The sequence below is a fragment of the Triturus cristatus genome, chromosome 7 (genome assembly GCF_964204655.1).
Source record: "Triturus cristatus chromosome 7, aTriCri1.1, whole genome shotgun sequence".
NCBI lineage: Eukaryota > Metazoa > Chordata > Amphibia > Caudata > Salamandridae > Triturus > Triturus cristatus.
In genome coordinates, this window is record NC_140590.1 from 628,144,435 (window position 1) to 628,164,644 (window position 20,210).

Consider the following 20,210-nt stretch of genomic DNA (forward strand, 5'->3'; position numbering starts at 1 on the left):
GGTTTCTATGTATAGACAGGGTTTGTAGACCCTGGATTCTTAGGTCATGGCCAATGCCAGGAGTGTTCGGTTTCAGCAGTGTCGATCGTGTGGGTCACGTGTTGGCTGTGCCATTTTCTCTCCTTTTTCCACCTGACGAATAAAGCATAAATATATGATCAACACCACCGGATCCATTTTCACTAATTTGGATATTTTATCCTGAATAACTCAAATACTTATAACTCTAGCCCAGCTACTACTTCAAATCCTACTTTAAATTAGGGGGATAGGGGCATCTCCCCCTGTCTCTGGGCCAGAACCAGTACAAAAAGGATACATGCTTATTGGATGACTAGTAAGGGATGAGGATCTTTTTCCCCTTAAACCTACTAACAACTAAGACCAAGGACATCTTTTCTATAGTTGATGAGCTCTCACAACCCGACAGAGTGATAGCAAAACCTGTCCCCTCACAATCACTATGCGATACCCTGAACTCGTATTTTATGGAGAAAATTGCCACCATCAAAAGCAGCATCTCCACTCCCACACTCTCAACAGCCTCACCCACCACATGCAAAAATCCCCATGTATTGGATCAAATCTCCCTGATCTCCAGGGAAGAGTTTTTTGGCTTACTAAAAAAAGTCGGATCAGGCTCCCCCACTGATTGCTGCCCCCCTCATATCTTACAAGAAGCTTTCCTTACCTGCCCAGACCCCGCCCCCTTGCGCTCCACAACAACTCTCTGAGACCAGGAATTGTCCCTGACACCTTTAAATATGCTGAAATTGGCCCAATCCTAAAGAAACCCGTGCTGACCCCTTGATCCTGAGCAACTTTCGCCCTATTTCGTTACTCCCTTACCTTAGTAAGTTTCTAGAGGCCCACATAGCGAACTGCCTTAGCTCATTCATTGAACGCTCTCAGTTCCTTGACCCCCAGCAGGCTGGATTCAGGCCAGCACACTCCACGAAGTTAGTCATCCTAGCAGTCATGGACGAGCTTAGGAGGGGAGCCGATAAAAACATCACTCAGGCCCTGGTACTTTTGGATCTGTCAGCCGCTTTTGACACGGTCGATCATGACCTTCTGATCGATCGTGTCAGTAATGCTGGCAGCCAGGGACTGGCTCTGAGGTGGATCTCCTCCTTCCTACACAATTGATTCCAGGCAGTTCATCTCGCCAACTTCTCAGCTGAGAAAGTCAGGTTGACCTGCGGGGTCCCTCAGGGGTCCTCTCTATCGCCCCTTCTGTTCAATCTACATATGCTACCCTTGAACTGGTCCTTACGCAATAGTAAAGTTGCCACTTTTAACAATGCGGACGACCTACAGTTGGTGTTCGAAATTGATTCTTCTAACATCTCAATTTCCAACTTTCAATCCACCATGAGCTTTATTGGCGAATGGATGTACGCCAATCAACTAAAGCTCAACCCAACAAAACTGAGCTGATACTGACTGGAGGCAACTCCAACCCTTGGAACTCTAACTTCTGGCCCCCTATCCTAGGCAGTCCTACTCGTCCAGTAGAATCCGTAAAAGGCCTAGGGGTCATAATCAGCAACGATCTGTCTATGAAATCTCAGATTGGCGTGTTGGTATCTACCTGCTTCTTCCACCTATGAAGAATCCGGAAGATCTGCAGATTCCTGACCACCGAGGCATTGACCTTAGTTCTTCAGGCCGTGGTCATTTCTGGCATTGATTATGCCAACTCACTTTATGTTGGCATTTCGGCCTATTAACTCCACTGCCTGCAACTGGTTCAAAACCAAGCAGCCAGGCTCATCTTCCATCAACCCAGACACCAACATGTCAGCCCCTTGATGAAGAGCCTCCACTGGCTTCCGGTGGATAAACGCTGTGCATTCAAATTGGGCTGTACCATCTTCAAAGCCCTTGCCGGTCACGGCCCTGCATTCATCCCATCTAGGATCCTTCGCTATGTCCCCTCTCACGAACTTCGATCCTCCCATCTGAACCTGCTCACCATCCCCACCTTTAAACGGAAAAAACACGGTGGCCTTAGATTCTCTCTTCTGGCCCCTCAATTCTGGAACTCCCTCGCCACGGAACTCAGATCAACAACCTCTTATGCCCAATTCAGAACACTCCTTAAGACCCTTCTGTTTTCTCAGGCATATGTGTAAAGCTCCTGTCATTATACCACTGTCGCCCTCCCGCCCATAGCGCCATGAAACCGTCTGGTGTAAATGTGCTCTACAAATATTTTTAACATCACATAACATACTTACAGTGCTAGATAGCACGCCTATGCATGTAGGCCCCATTGCCAAACTGTTCCTGTGCTTGAAGAATATTTACATACACGTCCATTTCTACCCATGTCATAAGTGCCAACACACCTGTCACCGCAGGGTGACTCGTGATTTTTTAAACCACATACAGCTTTATTTTTGCTGTCTCCTCCCTAAAATTGCCTCCAAATCAATGCAAGTGAAATATATTCCTCGAATTATTATTATTTTTTTTTTAAACATCCCTCTTTCCTGCTTTCAAATGTTGGCATTATGCCTTATATGCTGTTTTACTTCCCTGTGCGCAAGGAGGGAGCAGGCCTGTCTGGAAATGTGTGTGTACTTAAAGGAATGTGTACTGGAAGTACCTATGATTCAAGTACAAATGACAATACTTAATAATATTTATTGTGTTTAATAAACAGGACAACTGTACTTTCCTGATAACTTGCATCGGTGTAAAATGCATTTGGAAAAAAACGAAACTATTAACGAGTCTAACAAAATAAATCAGGCATCTTCCGCTTACTTTGAGAGTGTTGGAACATGGGGATCCAGTGAAATATGGAGGTCATCTCCCTCGACATGCCATCAGTTGAGCACTACATTTACAGCTTTAGGCATGTCACTTACAAATCATCGACATCATGCGTTTAAGTCTAATTAGTTTAACTGAAGTCAACAGACCCTTCAACATTAAATGCATTAAAGTGCTTGGTGTGCGGCTCCCCTGGCTAGGTTTGATGGCTCCCCAGGGAGCCACGGTGCACAGTTTGGGAACCATGGACATACAGAATGATAATGGGCCAGTGACCCCATTTGCTGGGTCTCCTCCTGCCAGAGCCCAGGGCAGGGCAAACTGCTTTTGTTTAGGGGCTCCTGTCAGCTCACCAGGGGCCAAGCCCTGGGGAGGTGGAGGTTTCATTTTGGCGCATGTTAGCCTGGTGCATCCAATATGCAAACGCAGGTATTTAAGTTTCACTCAGGCACACAACAGATGCAGTGCAAGGTTCTCTCAACCTAATATAAACTTATTTTGACTTGTGCTTGTGTTGGTTGTCTATTTACTTATGTAATATAGTTGCGACTTCCTCTGATGTGTCTGTAAAATGTACCTTTTGTCCCGAATTTTTGTCCTGAATTCTGACCTTCTGTCTTGAATTTTTGTCCTGAATTTTGACCCTTCTTCCTGAATTTTTAAACTCACTGTCCAGAATTTGCACCCATGCCAGTTGTCACCCTAGTTGCAAAGACAGTGTCTTCTATAAAGATAAAGTACAGCAATCATTTCTAGGAGTAGTGCTTGCTATACATTTACTTCCTCATCCTCTGCTCCCCTCACCCGATGGAGGAGTCATCTAACTTTATTTAATGTTGTGAACAATATGTGCCGCCCCGTCTTCGGCGCATCGTGTAAGCCTACAGTGCTGTATTCCTCACGTCTTCAAAGTGAAACTTCATGTCCTCACATCAACAATTCTTGAATAGAATATCAAATGCATTGTATTTTCTTACATACCAATGACCGTGACTGCCCGAACGCTGGAATCCCGTGGAAAGTGTACTGTAATTAATATGTCGTCATAAAACATCAGAAAAAGCCGCCAAGGGTGCAGTTCTGCCTGCTCTTACCATATTCTGTCAGTAGGTGGCGGTGGAATGTTTACGGATAATGTTCCTTTGCACTCCTGTACTTCGACTGTTAGCAGCAGGGGGGTATTGGACACCTCTTCGATTTTCTTTTTAATGAACTCTGTCTCTGTGGCCTTCTGGAAATATTTCGACTTGGTAATTTTGTCCACAAACCTCATGATTTTGCTCGTTCGGTGTACGCCACCATACCTAGGAATTTGGAAACACAGACAAGTCAACAGCACTGGTTTATCACAGAATGTGTGAGACTCTGGCTACGAGCACTGATGAAGCCAGTCATTTTAGCTTGGAACAGCGCATATGATTTCAAGGCTCGTCGAAAATGCACCACACACAAGCAGAGGCGCAACTAGAGCCAAATTTCGGGGGGGGGGGGGGGGGGGAAGAAAACATTTCGGGGGGGGGGGGGTTTGAATCTTTAAGCAAGAGTGGGGCTGCAGGGGCTCTTAGAAGGGGTGAAACAACAGCGAGGCCTCATTAACATACAAATGGTCTTTTAAAGACCTGTGAAGTGCTCGGGTGCGGCTGTGTACATGCAAATGGTCTTAAAGACCCGTGAAGTGCTCGGGTGCGGCTGTGTGTGTGCCCGGGAAGCTGTCTCACCCCGGGCTGGCACACGGGATGGGGGGGGGGGGTGAGGGGGGGGGGGAGCTGAAGCCCTTTGCGTCCATAGGGTGTTGCGAGCCTGCACACAAGTAGCCACAGCGCAAGCTCCTAACAGCAGGCAAGCGAACGCCGATGCTTTGCAGCAGAACCGCAATCTTCCGTCACAAACCGTGCAGAAACAGCACAGGCGTCAGCAGGTCACAAACCGTGCAGAAACAGCACAGGCGTCGGCAGTGCAAGATTCACTCCACAAACCGTGCAGATACATACAGCACAGGCATCAGCAAGGCAAGATTCACCCACAAACCGTGCAGAAACAGCACAGGCGTCAGCAGTGCAAGATTCACCCCACAAACCGGACAGATACAGCACAGGCCTCCCAAGTGAAAGAGTAACCCCACAAACCGCGCAGATACTGCACAAGCATCACTAGTGCAAGATTCACCAAATAGCAGGACAGATACTGCACAGGCATCACTAGTGAAAGATTCACCCCATAGCCGGGCAGATACTGGACAGTCATCAATGCAAGATTCACCCCATAAACCAAGCAGACACTCCACAGGCATCAGTAGTGCAAGATTCATCCCACAAACTGGACAGATACATCACTGGCATCACTAGAGCAAGATTCACCCCACAAACCGGGCAGATATGGCCCAAGCATCACTAGTTCAAAATTCACACCACGAACTGGGCAGATGCAGCACAGGCCTCATTAGTGCAAGATTCTCCCGACAAACCGGACAGATACAGCACAGACATCGCTAGTGCAAGATCCATCCCACAAACTGGAGAGATACAGCACAGGCATCACTAGTGCAAGATTCACTTCACAAACACAACATATACAGAACAGACATCGCTAGTGCAAGATTCATCCCACAAACTGGACAGATACAGCACAAGCATCACTAGTACAAGAGTCACCCCATAAACCGGGCAGATACTGCACAGACCTCACTAGTGAAAGATTCGCCCCATAAACCGGGCAGATATGGCCCAAGCATCACTAGTACAAAATTCACACCACAAACTGGGCAGATACAGCACAGGCCTCATTAGTGCAAGATTCTCCCGACAAACCGGACAGATACAGCACAGACATCGCTAGTGCAAGATTCATCCCATAAACTGGAGAGATACAGCACAGGCATCACTAGTGCAAGATTCACTTCACAAACACAACATATACAGAACAGACATCGCTAGTGCAAGATTCATCCCACAAACTGGACAGATACAGCACAAGCATCACTAGTACAAGAGTCACCCCATAAACCGGGCAGATACTGCACAGACCTCACTAGTGAAAGATTCGCCCCATAAACCGGGCAGATATGGCCCAAGCATCACTAGTACAAAATTCACACCACAAACTGGGCAGATACAGCACAGGCCTCATTCGTGCAAGATTCTCCCGACAAACCGGACAGATACAGCACAGACATCGCTAGTGCAAGATTCATCCCACAAACTGGAGAGATACAGCACAGGCATCACTAGTGCAAGATTCACTTCACAAACACAACATATACAGAACAGACATCGCTAGTGCAAGATTCATCCCACAAACTGGAGAGATACTGCACAAGCATCACTAGTGCAAGATTCACCCCACAAACCGGGCAGATACACCACAGACATCACTAGTACAAAATTCACACCACAAACTGGGCAGATACAGCACAGGCCTCATTCGTGCAAGATTCTCCCGACAAACCGGACAGATACAGCACAGACATCGCTAGTGCAAGATTCATCCCACAAACTGGAGAGATACAGCACAGGCATCACTAGTGCAAGATTCACTTCACAAACACAACATATACAGAACAGACATCGCTAGTGCAAGATTCATCCCACAAACTGGAGAGATACTGCACAAGCATCACTAGTGCAAGATTCACCCCACAAACCGGGCAGATACACCACAGACATCACTAGTGCAAGATTCATCCCAGAAACTGGACAGGTACAGCACAGGCATCACTAGTGCAAGGTTCACCCCACACACAGGGCAGGTACTGCACAGGCATCATCAGTTCATTTCTGTCCTGTATGTGAGGGACGTTTAGACAAGTATCACAAGTGCACATTTCACTGCCAAATGTGAAAGGTAAAAATGCAAGTTACCCATTCATCACACATGGGACAGATATAGCAGGGCAGTAGCTGGACATATAACTCTAACAAACACTGCAGCTTCGTCAGCAACGGGCAATAACACTGCAAGCAACACTCACAAACCCACACGAAAACCCAGGTTATCAGCAGTTCAAGCTACCCACAAACTGAACAAGTATAGCACAGGCAGTAGCACTGAAAGCATTCCACCCAAATGGGACAGGTACAGTACAGACAGTAGCCATGCACACTACCTTCACAAACAAGAAAAATGCAAGGCAAGCAGAAGTCCACGCTACCCTTACAAATGAGAGGTACACCACAGGCACAGCAGAGCAAGCTACCCACCCAAACGGACAGGTACACAACAGCAGCAGAGCAAGCTACCCACCCAAACGGACAGGTACACAACAGCAGCAGAGCAAGCTACCCACCCAAACTGACAGGTACACAACAGCCGCAGTGTAAGCTACCCACCCAAATGGACATGTACAGCACAGGCAGCAGCTGCGCAAGCTACCCATCCAAACCAACATGCACAGCACAGGCAGCAGCAGCGCAAGCTACCCAGATAAACAGGATAGGAATAACACAGGACGACATTCCACCAAGACACATCGCAGGAAGCAATGTGTGTAAAACTGGTGAACCTCTTCTCTCATCTGCTCTAGGCCTCCTTCCATCCTCTCTCCCACTCAAGCTCCTGCAGAGATCCTTTCTCTCCACCCCCCGCTCCTGCAGCCACCCCTCCTCTGCATGCCCACTTGAAGGGTGGATGAACAAGGCTCTCTTGCAGAGGCGCAGTATTTTGGCCACTAGGAAGCATGAAAGGCTTCTGCACAGTGAAATAAATGTCTTACTTCCCTCTCATTTCAAGATCGTGGTGAAGGGTCAGCAACAAAAAATGGTCAGCTGTGAGTCTCCCCATCTCTTGCATCCCCCACCTAATTTAGAGTTCTAGTATAGTGGCTGTCCCGAGGGCAACAATGAGCCTACTGGGCCCCCAACTCAATTCTCAGCAGCGTTTCTCCTATCACGTAAGCCATGGAAGTCCTGGACAGGGAAAGTGCACAAATGTTGTGTCATGTTGCGATTGCAACTGAACATTACAGTGCACACGTCTCAAACCCTTGTGCAAGAGTCTGAAGCAAAGGGAGCCCCTAAGCAATAATTCTCACTTGCAAGACCTGTGAGAATGCACTACTGTTTTGCAATTATATGCATCTTGCTATGATTTTTTTTTTTTAACATCAAAGGTCGCTGCTTTGTCTTTCATTCTTGGTGTATGTGGTTGAGGGTGTGTGACAGGCAGAAGCCCATGAAGGCTCAACTCCTTTTGGGCTCCAGGGTCCACGAGGACCTTGAGCTGAACCAGAGCCCGTCACCTAGCTCGAGCTTTAAGCCGCTCTCCCACATCTAGGGGGGTTTGCCTCCATCTTAATAAGATCCTCCGCAGTAAAAAATGCTGCACATAACGTGTGGTGTCCGCAGAGAGCAATTTTACAAAATAGCAGGGACTTGGAGGGTATTAAGGTCCAGCAGACATGCTCCAGATAAACTGTACAGTTCAATGGAGTATGCTGTTCCTTTTAGGAAGAAAAGGGAAGATTTCTACTCAAGGTTAGACATGTACAAAGGGGTTAGCAGGGAGCGGGACTCCTCAGGAACAAGTGCCCTTACACACCTAGGTAGATGTCATGCTTCTTCATTGGCCTTTGCTCCAAGTCAGGCCGGCACTACAATGCCCGACGGGCATCCTCAAAGGGGGACTTTACTGGAGATCTTTTTTAAGCCGGCTATCCTAACCACACCCTAGGTTCGCATTTAAACAGACCGCTAATTTGAAAAATATGTTAAATCACACACGCCCAACTGGGTTGAAGGGCTCAGAACAAAGATCTCTATGGGACCTTCCCCCGGTGAAGGAACATTTTCCCTGTAGGCCATGTGTGGCTTGTACCTACACAGAAAGCACCAGAGAGGTACGATTAAATACAGACTTGATGTGGACACAAAGAACACATACCAAATACAATACAAAGAACTGTATATATCTGATCACATGCCTGTGTGGCAACAAATACATGGGGATGAACACACAGTCAAGTTAAGAATCAATGAACAGCACTATACGTTGCAAAAAACCAAACACGAAAATAAGCAGGCATTTTTTGACTGAGGGACACACTCCACATGATATACGTTGGACAGTACTAGAACCACATCCAAACATGAATCAGAAAGCCTTTTTCAGAAGGGAAAAAGCAATGGACATTTCGTCTGTCCTGTCCACCCATGTTGACGGTCTCAATTACGAGATCCCATGGAATGAGATACAATTCTAAGAGTCATGATCATATGGTTAGGTGTCCTCCGTTTTTTTCACACACTGATGACATTTGCAGGACAGATGGCCTCTCAATGACTACCTGTCACCAGTATGGCCTCCCCCGAAGTCAACATAGAGGGGACGATACACACAAATTAAACTTACACATTGTTAGAGTAAACATCTTCCCAAAGAGCTGGGATTGATTAATACATTGGGGGCTTCTTACCACTAGAAGGCTTTCCATCACGTAGCCATATCTTGTGAGCCGCAAGTACCCGTTACGTATTGCATAGGGTGACCAGACGTCCCGGTTTTCCCCGGACCGTCCCCGTTTTTGGAGAAGTGTCCCCGTGTCCCGACACTTTTCTCCAATTCAATGTAATGTCCGGGTTTTTAAACAGTGTCCGGGTTAAACATACAAATGTCCCGGTTTTTCATTTGTTTCGGTTGTTTGAGCATGCGCGTGCATGCTCTCTTTGCACTGATTAAAGCGTGACGTTTAGGTGAGCGTTGTAGCAGGAAGGGAAATCGGGCTTTGAATGGGATGGGGGGTGGGGAGAGGTGCTCCTTTCATTCCACAGCGCGAGGTTCAGCGCTTTGAATGTGACCTCTGTCTCCAGGCCGAGAAGTCAAAGGATGCAATCTGCATACATTCACACCTGAATGCCGGTCACTTAGGGTGCTTCCAGAGATACCTTTGTTTTATTAATGCAGCGCTCCTGCTCCAACAGCTACTGATGGCAGTGTGTCTTTGAATGTCTTTATTTTGTAAAAGCCTACTTGCAGGACCTGCTTATATCCTTGTTTAGAAACAGTAACCTGTTTGTACTTCGTGTCCAGGGCCGGCTTTAGGGCAGTGCGAGTGCCACCGCACCGGGTGCTGGCTTCCTGGGGGCGCCGTGTTTTAACGTTTATTATGCTTTTAAGCACCTGCTGCAGCGTTTCTTTACCCCCAGCAATTACCAGGCCTCGCATAAATGTCAAGATAACTCGTGTGATTAATAATCTTCCTGGAGAGAGATCAGCATTTTGTATAGTTGAGGTTTTGACTTCGGTGAAGTTAGTGTAGAGGGTTAACATGCCTGCTGCAAAGAACCTGTACCAAGTAGATTACAGAGTGCGTATGATGTAAACAGATCAGCAGATTACTGCTTTCAAAAGAGATATCCTTTTGTTACTTGCAATTTATAACTTAAAGTCCTGATATAGAATAGTGAGCTATTAACTTTCATCCTAGAACTGCATACACACTGCAAAGTATACATTATTAGAGCATTGATTAATGTTGCAAAAAGGGATAATTTGGCTAGAAATCGATTCTTATTATTAAAGAAAACTCCCAACTATGCTGTTTCTTTTTCGACTCTGCGTTTGTGCTTCTCCACACAAAGCACTCTTAAACTATACTGCCTACCAGTATGGATGACATGTGACTCCCTACACTTTTAGTCCTTTGGCTTATGTAACATTTCCTATACACTGATTACACATGCATGATTGATTGTCTCTGTGTAATGTGTGTGTGATGCGAAGTGCTCGGACACCCTACACTGGTATGAGTGGCGCTATATAACCAATTCAATGCATCTGAGAGAGTGTGGTTATGGAGACTTGGTCACTGTTAAAGGGTGCCAGTGAGAGAATCCGTGGTGGAGGTGGTCTTGGGGGGGGCGCCAACAAACACTGTCGCACAGGGCGCCACCAGCACTAAAGCCGTGGTCACCAACTATAGCAAATGTTGAGGCAAAGTCTGTTTAAATGGAATTAATGGTTACAGCCAATAAAAGACCTCTGATTTGTCGTCTGTAATGCTTCATCTCGGTCTGTGGAGGGAGCTGTCATTATAGTCCTTTTTCTATGTCCATGGCAGCTGTCAAATAGTCCTACCTTTATGTCGATGGTTACTGCAAACCGTAGTCCTACTTCTATGTCTATGACCTGTCCCCGTTTTTTTGTTTTGAGAATCTGGTCACCCTAGTATTGCAACCAGACATGATTGTGACATTACCAGCACTGACTGGTCTCCTGACCGTCGCTGACAATAAAGTGCCTACATCACGGAGTAAATACCCATAGACCCCACTTCATGACCTCTTGCTTAACAGTAGGAACAAAGTTGCTTTCACACACCTGACTAGAATTCCAAGATGGCGCCCTGCTAGATACTCCCGTGGCCAGTACCACTGGATCTAGTTGCCTCACTTCTACTTAACGGGACCTTAGATAAAGGACCAAAATCGTGCTCCCTTTGGGATTTCCAAGTAAGCTGAGCGAGGGTAGGTCGTACCGTGAGAAGTGACATTGGACACTGTGAGCATGAGAAAAAAGATAATTTGCTTACATCCTCTGAGAGAGAGGTTGGGAGCTTATACCTCTCTCAGATAGACCTAAAAAAAATGAGTTACCTTGATCTTGTTCTTTCTGTATTTTTAGCACGCAAATTGGCGTGCCACTTTGCTGCTCTCGAGGAGTCATTATTGACACCGAAATATGGTGAGTTAACACGCATTCGACACAGTGTTTGGAATTCCCGAATTTTATATTGGGTTTCACGTGTTTTGTGTGGTGTCTGTCTTTTCCACTTTGTGTCAATGGTAATCATCTCAGATTTGGCATGGTTTGCAGTGCATTGCATGCAGTTCATTACAGTTTACGTGCATATACAGTTAATATGTGCTTGATGGTTTTTAATGTTGATTTCTACACTACAGGTCATTTTTTAGAACTATTTTAGAAATACTCGTACAAAACCCAGAGAGGTAACGTGTGATTGGTGTCTTACGGAGAATTCACATACAAATACTCCAATCACTGAGTAGATTTGGTTACACAGGACCTGATGAATAGCTGCCAGATCATTTGTATGACTATTTAAGGGTTGATGCAAAGAATCAAAGGGGAGTGGACCACTTGTCCTATGTAGCCAGGGTCTTTTTTGTTCTTGGTTCCTTCATAAAAGAACCCTCATAACTATACACAGAAATCACAGCGGCATGTACTGGGTTACCGCTTGTGTGTAATAGTACAGCATCATCATCGGGTCATTTTTTGAGTGTATGCTGACCTCCACCCGGAGGAAGACCATCTGGTTAGACAGTAGCGTCCAGACATGAAAGATCAGGAGGGTGTGAGAAGGTTCATGTCAAGTGGGTTAAAATTTCTAGATCATTGTTTCAATTGTAATTTTATTCTGGAAATCTTGATCAGAGAAAAATTAAAAGTAAAGTTCAAGTGCGGAGGGAGACCAGGTTACGGGTGGAGGTCAGCATACACTCAAAAAATGACCCGATGATGATGCTGTACTATTACACACAAGCGGTAACCCAGTACATGCCGCTGTGATTTCTGTGTATAGTTATGAGGGTCCTTTTATGAAGGAACCAAGAACAAAAAAGACCCTGGCTACATAGGACAAGTGGTCCACTCCCCTTTGATTCTTTGCATCAACAATAAGGAAGCCGAATGGACCACAGCTTCTTTTTCCCTCCCCATTGATTATTTGTATTTAAGGGTTGAAACATGTTGACCCAGTAGCTATCTTAGATGTTTAGTTTTAGTAGATAGCACCACTAATATTTAATATAGGCAGGAGGACTCTGTCATTAAAAAGTATTTTTTGGGAGGACCCCTTGTCCTAGTTTTAAATTTGCATTCACGCTTATCCACTATTCACACCAATCTACACTAATACCCAAACACCCAGCCTTCACAGATGGCTTAAAAAAGATCCACTGTAAAGTGCCCCCTTGAGGGTGCCCGTTGGGCATTGAAGCGCCGCCCAACGTGGAGCAAAAGCCCAATGATGAAGCATGACATCTACCTAGGTGTGAGGGCACTTGTTCCTGAGAAGTTACACTCCCTGCTGACCCGTTAGGATGTCTGACCTTGAGTAGAAATGTCCCCTCTCTTTTTTTTTTTTTTTTTTAAACCGTTTATTACAAGACTCAAAAATATACAAATATGGGCCTACAACCTACCGGCCGGCCGCTAGCAATGAAAGGAGCATACGATATACATTTATAAAACACATGGTGATGCGGCTGAGCATGCACAGGAGTTAACATCGTTGCGAGCCACACTATCCAGACCCCACTATACGGTTCCATTTTAAACTTAAAGAACGACAAATACAAACAAACCCACAAGGCAATCCTCAATCGGAAATAGCAACACGTGCTCCCCCAGAGGGGGGATCCTAGCCATCCATAGGAATCTCAAGAGGGGGGAGAGATCAGAACTAGGGCTGGGTACACCTATTGCCCAGGTACCGGGGGAATGAGTTGGCTAAGGGGACGGGGCCGGCGACGGATCAGGCAATAACGGTGGAGCACAGATTCCCCCGCGGTAGGCGTTCCAGGGGCCCCATACTTTCACCCATGTCCCAGGCTTACCTCTCGCCACATACACCACCTTTTCCCGAAACATGCACCAATCCATATGTTCCTTCCAGGCCGAGACAGTCGGGGGCCTCTGGGATCCCCACAGTTGGGCAATGTCACGCTTGGCAACCATATACCCCAGAGTCACCCACCACGTTTGCGGCACCGAGTAATCGGTAGGCTCCCACACATTCAACAGGCATCTCCTCGCTTCGGGCAACAGCGCCACATGCGTAACCACTCGCAGCACCTCATGCACACCACGCCAGAACTCCTCCACCTCCGGGCACTCCCACAAGATATGCAGAAAAGTCCCCAACGCACCACACCCACGCTTACACAAACCGTCCTCAGCATAGCCCATACGCAGGAGCTTTGGCCCCGTCATGTAGACCCTATGGAGTATCTTGAGCTGGACGAAACGAAGGCGAGCCGGTATGGCCACCTCTTTCGGGGAGGCCACCGCGGAAATCCAGTCCTCGTCGTCCAGCTCCAGCCCATCGGCTACCCAAGCCTCACGAAGGGCAGTCAACAAGTCTGAGCGGTCGTTGATCAGTTTTTTGTAGATCAGTGAGATCGTGCTGTCAGGGACGTGTCCATCCAGCACTCTATCCTCCAGGGGGGAACACTCCGGGATGGAGGCAACGTCCGGAAAGACGGAGCCCAGCGCATGCCGGACCTGCAAATACCGAAAGTACTCGCTGCCCTGCAACTGAAATTCCGTCTGCAGCATCTCGAACGTTTTAAATCCTCCCCTCGTCCAGAGATCCCCCACTTTGCTGATGCCTATTAAGTCCCACTTCTCAAAGCCCTTCGAGGTCCACAAGGAGCCCAACCGCTCAGACGCGTATAGTGGTGACGCCCGGGTCAAACGGTCCTTCCACCCCATAGCTGCATTGGCCGCGTGCCACACTCGCACCATGACACGCGTGGGGCCCGTTAGGCGAGCGTCGGGCGCGCTAGAGTAGAGCGCTCGATTATGGTCACCACCTGGAAGTAGCATCCTATCCATTTCAAACGCCGGGTTTAAGGCGGGCCCATATAGGCCCTGATTAATCGCAGCTAGCTGGGAGGCCCAATAGTACCGTTTAATATCCGGGAGGGCAATCCCCCCGTCATACCATGGGAGCGTCAGCTTAGCCAGGGCAATACGTGGCCTCCCGTCCCAGAACAGGCGGCGCTGCAAACTCTCCACTTAGCGGAAGTAGCGCGCTGGGACGAGGTCCATAGTGTTCTGCAACGCGTACAGGAAACGCGGCAGCGACATCATTTTAAACAATGCCGCCCGGCCGAGCGGCGAAAGCGGCAAACGCCGCCAGCGCACGACATCCTCTTTCAGACGCTGGAGGGGGGGAAGCAAGTTCCGATCATACCGAGCCTCCGGGTCCAGAGTAATGAAGACACCCAGGTACCTAAATCCCTGCGGGGCGACCTGGATCGGACAGCCCCGCGGGAGGATAGGAGCCTCCCCGGAGAGAACATACACACACGATTTAGCCCAGTTGATGACCAGACCGGAGTTACGACCGAATGAATGTAGTACATCAACCAGTACTATGAGTGATTTACGTGGGGAAGCTAGGTACAAGAGGATGTCATCAGCGTATAGGGATACGCGGTCCTCATACTCAGGGGTCCAGCGGAGACCACGGATGGAAGGCTCCCACCGCAGCCACTCCGCCAGGGGCTCCAAGGCAAGTGCAAAGAGGAGCGGCGATAAGGGGCAGCCGTGTCGTGTGCCCCGGCCCAGCTCGAACGGAGCCGATACTCTTCCGTTCACCACCACCTGCGCCAATGGGCCCGAATACAGCAATTTGACCCAACTGATGAACCCTGGGCCAAATCCAAACTTCGCAAGCATCGCCCAGATATATGGCCATTCAAGCGTGTCAAACACCATGGTGGCGTCTAAGGACGCCAAAATGGCCGGCTCCCGTATGAACGGGGCACGTGCGAGCACACCGTGCAAACGCCGCAGATTAAGGGCTGTGTTGCGATGGGGGATAAATCCAGACTGGTCCTGATGAACCAAATCGCCCACCACGCCGACCAGCCGATTGGCCAGTACCTTGGCGAGAATCTTGGGCTCCGCATTCAGTAGCGAAATGGGCCGATAGGATGTAACCCGGTCCCGAGGTCTCCCCTCCTTGTGGATGACCACGATTGTAGCCAGACGCTGGTCCAGCGGGAGGGAGCCCACCGAGTGTGCCGCCAGGAACATAGCCCGGAGGTGGGGTGCCAGCGTATCCGGTCGCAGCTTGTACAACTCGATAGGGAGACCATTCGGACCCATGGCCTTGCCGGAAGCGACCGAGCGTATGGCGAGGGCGATCTCGTCGGAGGTGGGAGCGGCGTCCAGCGACACCCTGTCATCCCCGGAAAGGGACGGCAGCGCGATATCACTGAGCAGGGCACGGGAATCCTCTTCCGAGCAGGGAGACACCGGGGAATACACCCCACGGAAATAATCCGCGAAACAGGAGACGATTTCTTCTGGCTCAGTTACACACACACCATCCGTTTTCTCAATCAGCGGGACCACACGATTCGCTCTCTCTTTTTTGTCCAACCACGCTATAAGTTTACCAGCCTTATCACCCACATCATACAGTCGCCCCTGTTGCTCTCTACTGAGGCCCCTGGCAGCCTCCGTGACGAGGGCCCTATAGGCCGCTTGCTTGAGTTGGAGGACACGTAATGCGGCATCCGTCACTCCACCTTCTAAATTACCCTCCAACTCGGCTATTTCAGCCTCCATCCGGGTCACCTCCTCCCGCTCGCGCCTCCGGGCGTAGGAAATAAGGGATAGGGCCTCCCCTCGGAGTACTGTATTGAAGGCCTCCCATAGCGGTACAGCCGAAGGCACGGACCCCACATTCTCATCAAAATATCGCTGAAGGGATTTAATCAATTCAGCGCGAATGGTGGGGTCGCGCAGGTACCAAGGATTGATTGAGACCACCCTACCCTCACCCCTCGGAAAGACATCAAAGTGCAGTAGGAGCGGGGAGTGGTCCGAAATACCCCGTGGCAAATGGCGCACCTCTCCCACCCTCCCAACATAGGCCGCCGGGACAAGGACATAGTCTAGTCGTGAGAGGCTACCATGGGCTCCCGAGTGGAAAGTGTACTGCAGCTGCGTGGGGTGTTTTAAACGCCAGCAGTCCACTAATCCAAATGTATCCATGAGGCCGGGTAGCCACGCCTGTGCCTGGGGGAGGTCCCTAGGGGGGTGACGATCCACAGTCCCAGATACCACCGCATTAAAATCCCCCCCCACAACTAAAAGCCCCCCCGGAAGGCCAAGGAGAAGGCGCCCCAGGTCCGCAAAGGTGGTCGACTGCAGCCCCGGTGGGATGTATACTGACACAAAGACAACCACTTTGCCCTCCAGTCTTCCCACCAAGACCGTGTACCGTCCCCTGTCATCGTGGAGCACCTCATCAACCTCCAACGGGAGCGAGTTCTTCACCATGATGCCCACACCCCTTGAGCCAGACGTGAAGCCCGAGTGAGCCACTAGGCGATAGCCACGCCGATTCATGGCGCAGAAGGAGTTGCCAATGAGGTGTGTCTCCTGCAGAAAGACTACATCGGGCGAGATTCGCTTCAAAAACTGAAGGACCACACCTCGTTTGATCCTGTCCCCCAGTCCATTCACATTCCAAGACAACAAAGTTAATTCCCTACCCCCCATCATATACAGAAGCCATCATTCGTCCCCCGGAGAGCACTTTAGAACTAACACAAAAATACGTTTGCCTTGTGATAAAAACGAACAACACCCCATCCCTACCCACCCACCCCAACAGAACTCCCCCCTCCCTGCACCCCTGCATGAGCCCGAACAGCCCCCCCAACGTGCAGTGTGCCTGTCGCCCCATATATATATAAACTAACTAGACCCCCTAGAGGAGGAGGGAGAACCCCCAATAGACCCAACACAACCTCCATAGGAGGGGAACTTACAAAAACTGACGCAGAATCGAAAGTGGCATCATTTTCGTCCAGAGTGAGGCCCAATATTAAACCCTCAGTCCTGATCCAGCGTGCCGTCTCCCCCCGCCGCCCCCCCCCCCGCCCCCCCCGATCACGATCCCCGGGCAGAGTATCTAGCCAGTCCCCGGCCGCTTCGGGACGATCAAAGAAGTGCGTGCGACCATCCACCTCCACTCGCAGCTTGGCTGGGAAGAGCATGGCGTATTTGAGGTTTAGGTCCCGAAGACGGCGCTTGACGCCTAGGAAGCTCAGTCTCTGCTTCTGGACCGCTGGGGTGAAATCAGGATAAAAATGTACCTCCATATTGTCAAGCTTGACCGGTCCATGCAGTCTGGAGGTTTGCAGGATAGCGTCTCTGTCCCGAAAATTGAAAATCCGGGCGATGAGAGGTCTCGGAGGGGCTCCGACCTTCGGCCTTCCCCCGGGAACCCTGTGGGCCCTCTCCACAGCGAAGTGTTTGCTCAGCCCCCGTGGCTGGAGATGGGTAGCAATCAGGTCCTCCACAAAGAGATCCGCCGCCGCCTACTCACGTCCCTCGGGCACCCCGATAATGCGGATGTTGTTCCTCCGTGCCCGACTCTCGGAGTCCTCCAGGCGCCGATCCATAAGCGCACTCGCCTGACTAAGCCGGCGCACCTCTGTTTGCAAGGCCGCCACATCTGTCGTTAGGCCCGATGCGGTGTGGGCCAAAGAATCTACTCGGTCGTTGGTTTTGGAAAGATCGGCCCTCACCAGGCCAACATCCACGAGGACCGAGTCGATCTTCTGCGCCAGTGTATCAAACCGCTGGCCCACCGAGGCCTTCATCTCGGCAATGGCGCCCATGACATCTCGCAGTCAGATCTGCGGGCAGGTCTGGGGCATCAGGAGGGCTCTCAGGGGACTTACGCGGTCCATCGGGAGATCCCTTCTGGGGGGTATAGCGGTCCATACTGTTGGCCTGGGGGACGGCGCCACGCCTGGTCGATTTGGTCTTTGCCCGGTCTCCATCTTGTTTCGTGGCCATGGCCACCAGTCTCCCAGCACCAGCCACGTCGTGTAGGGCAGGAAAGCAGGGCCACGAGCTCCGGGGGGGCCCCCTCAGAGCAGCGGGGTGGATCACAGCCTGCAGGCAGGCAGGGTCTCCCAGCAAGGCCACACCAACACCAGTGGCTCCGCGACCCAACCTCGCAGAGACGACAAGGGGGTGTAAAAGCGAAAGCGAAAGTGCGGGGTACGCGAGTCGCCAGGCCCTGCCTGCCGCTGTTGTTCACTTTGTCACTGGATCACCCCACAGCGCAAATCCGGGGTCCGGCGAGGGGAAGGCCGCAAACCTCAATCGGTGCTCACTCCGGTGTCCGAGGTCCGATTTGGAAGCGGGAAACGGGTGCCACCTCAGCTCAGGTTCACCAACATAGTCCCCTCATCCAGGGCAGGATAATTTCAGGATAATCGTAGGAGGTTGCGGAGGTCCTCGGGAGCCTCGCACCTACGCGGCCATCTTGGTTGCGCGCTAGGCTCCTCCCTCTCCCCTCTCTTTCTTAAAAGGAACTGCATACTCCCTTGAACTGTCCACAGAGAGCAGCCCGGGTCTCACCAGCTGTAAACTGAATGGGGACAGTAGTCTGCAGTGTTGGCAGAAAACAAAAGAAAAAAATGACAATCGATACTTCAAGCAGGTCGAAAACCTTCACTCCTCAACATTCCTTTGAAGCTTACAAGCATGCAGCAACGTTAGTGCAGGATACCCAAACTTGAAACAGTGGAACCTGTAGGACCAGATTAGTGTTTCCTTTCAAAAGCAGACTTGTGTGTCTTACCCTTCAGCCCCTACGACCAGTTGCTTCTCTCCGGCCACTTCAGGAGGATCGTCTTCTTCTGACGAGCCAGCACTGGAGGACTCCTCGTCACTGTCTGCAAGGCAGTATGCTCGCGGCCTGGCTCTGAAAGACAGATCATGAGGTGTCCACGTTACAACTGATCCACGTCTGGCACAGGCAATCGACACGCCCGATGACATAAAATGAAGAGGGCACCTCCACAGAACCATCTGTGGAGGTGCACTTGTGTGACACCTCCACAGATAGTTCTGTCATGCTAGGGCCGATTGACAGGAACTTCTTAAAAGGACAGAATTTCACACATTGTATATTTAGGTCTACAAATTGTCCATATTCTAAACTTTTTGTGGATTCACAAAAAAACGCTTGGAGTATGTACAAGTCAAAGACTTACACACTGTTCCTCCATGCCTACTCTAGCAGAACGCCATTGTGTTGAAAATGTGGATACGAATTTGTTTTCCGACATTAAGAAAATAATTTACTCTGGAGAAACTTCTTACATTATTCCCTATTAAGTATGTTAATACACTTTCCTCATTGGCACTCTAGAACACTATTGCTCCTACCATTAACAGGAGAAGTTGTATGTACGGTTCCAGGCTGGGAAAAGTCATGCATATGAAAAACCACATTGGGTTTTCCATGTACTATGGGGTAGGCATCTCCTCGTACATATAATAACACATTTACACCCCCCACCGCTACATTTCGGACAGCTAAAAAACCTTCCCTATAAGTTAGATTCCTGAAATACTAAGAGCCAGATGAACAAAGCATTTTTGAGGTGACAAACAGTCAGATTTGCAGATTAGGGACTTTTGCGACCTCAAAAATGCTTTTTTTAATGTACACACTGTAAATTGTGATTCCCTCGCTACCACCCTGCAAAAGTGCCCATCATCACCATAGCCCCTCTCTCACATACATTTAATTTGTTTTAAAGAGCTGGTAAAGGCTGGATTTACTAATCCACTATCCACATAAAAAAATAGATCTGTTCTTTGCAGCAGGCATATTTACCCTCTGCTCTACTTTATGGCGAGTC

The 20,210-nt window shown here is 49.3% G+C and overlaps 1 protein-coding gene across 4 annotated transcripts in view; it reads right to left on the reverse strand.

Annotated features, from left to right (window-relative positions):
- The window catches only part of TEX2 (testis expressed 2), a 672,400-nt gene that overhangs the window by 49,735 nt on the left and 602,455 nt on the right, over positions 1–20,210 (reverse strand). For 3 of the 4 annotated variants that reach the window (XM_085617239.1, XM_085617237.1, XM_085617238.1), the window contains exons 9-10: positions 19,142–19,264; positions 3,879–4,088 (exon numbers count right to left, since the gene is read on the reverse strand). In XM_085617239.1, the coding sequence (XP_085473365.1) occupies positions 3,879–4,088; positions 19,142–19,264 (333 nt within the window). The remainder of the gene's footprint in view (positions 1–3,878; positions 4,089–19,141; positions 19,265–20,210) is intronic. The other variant, XM_085617240.1, reaches the window with a different exon arrangement.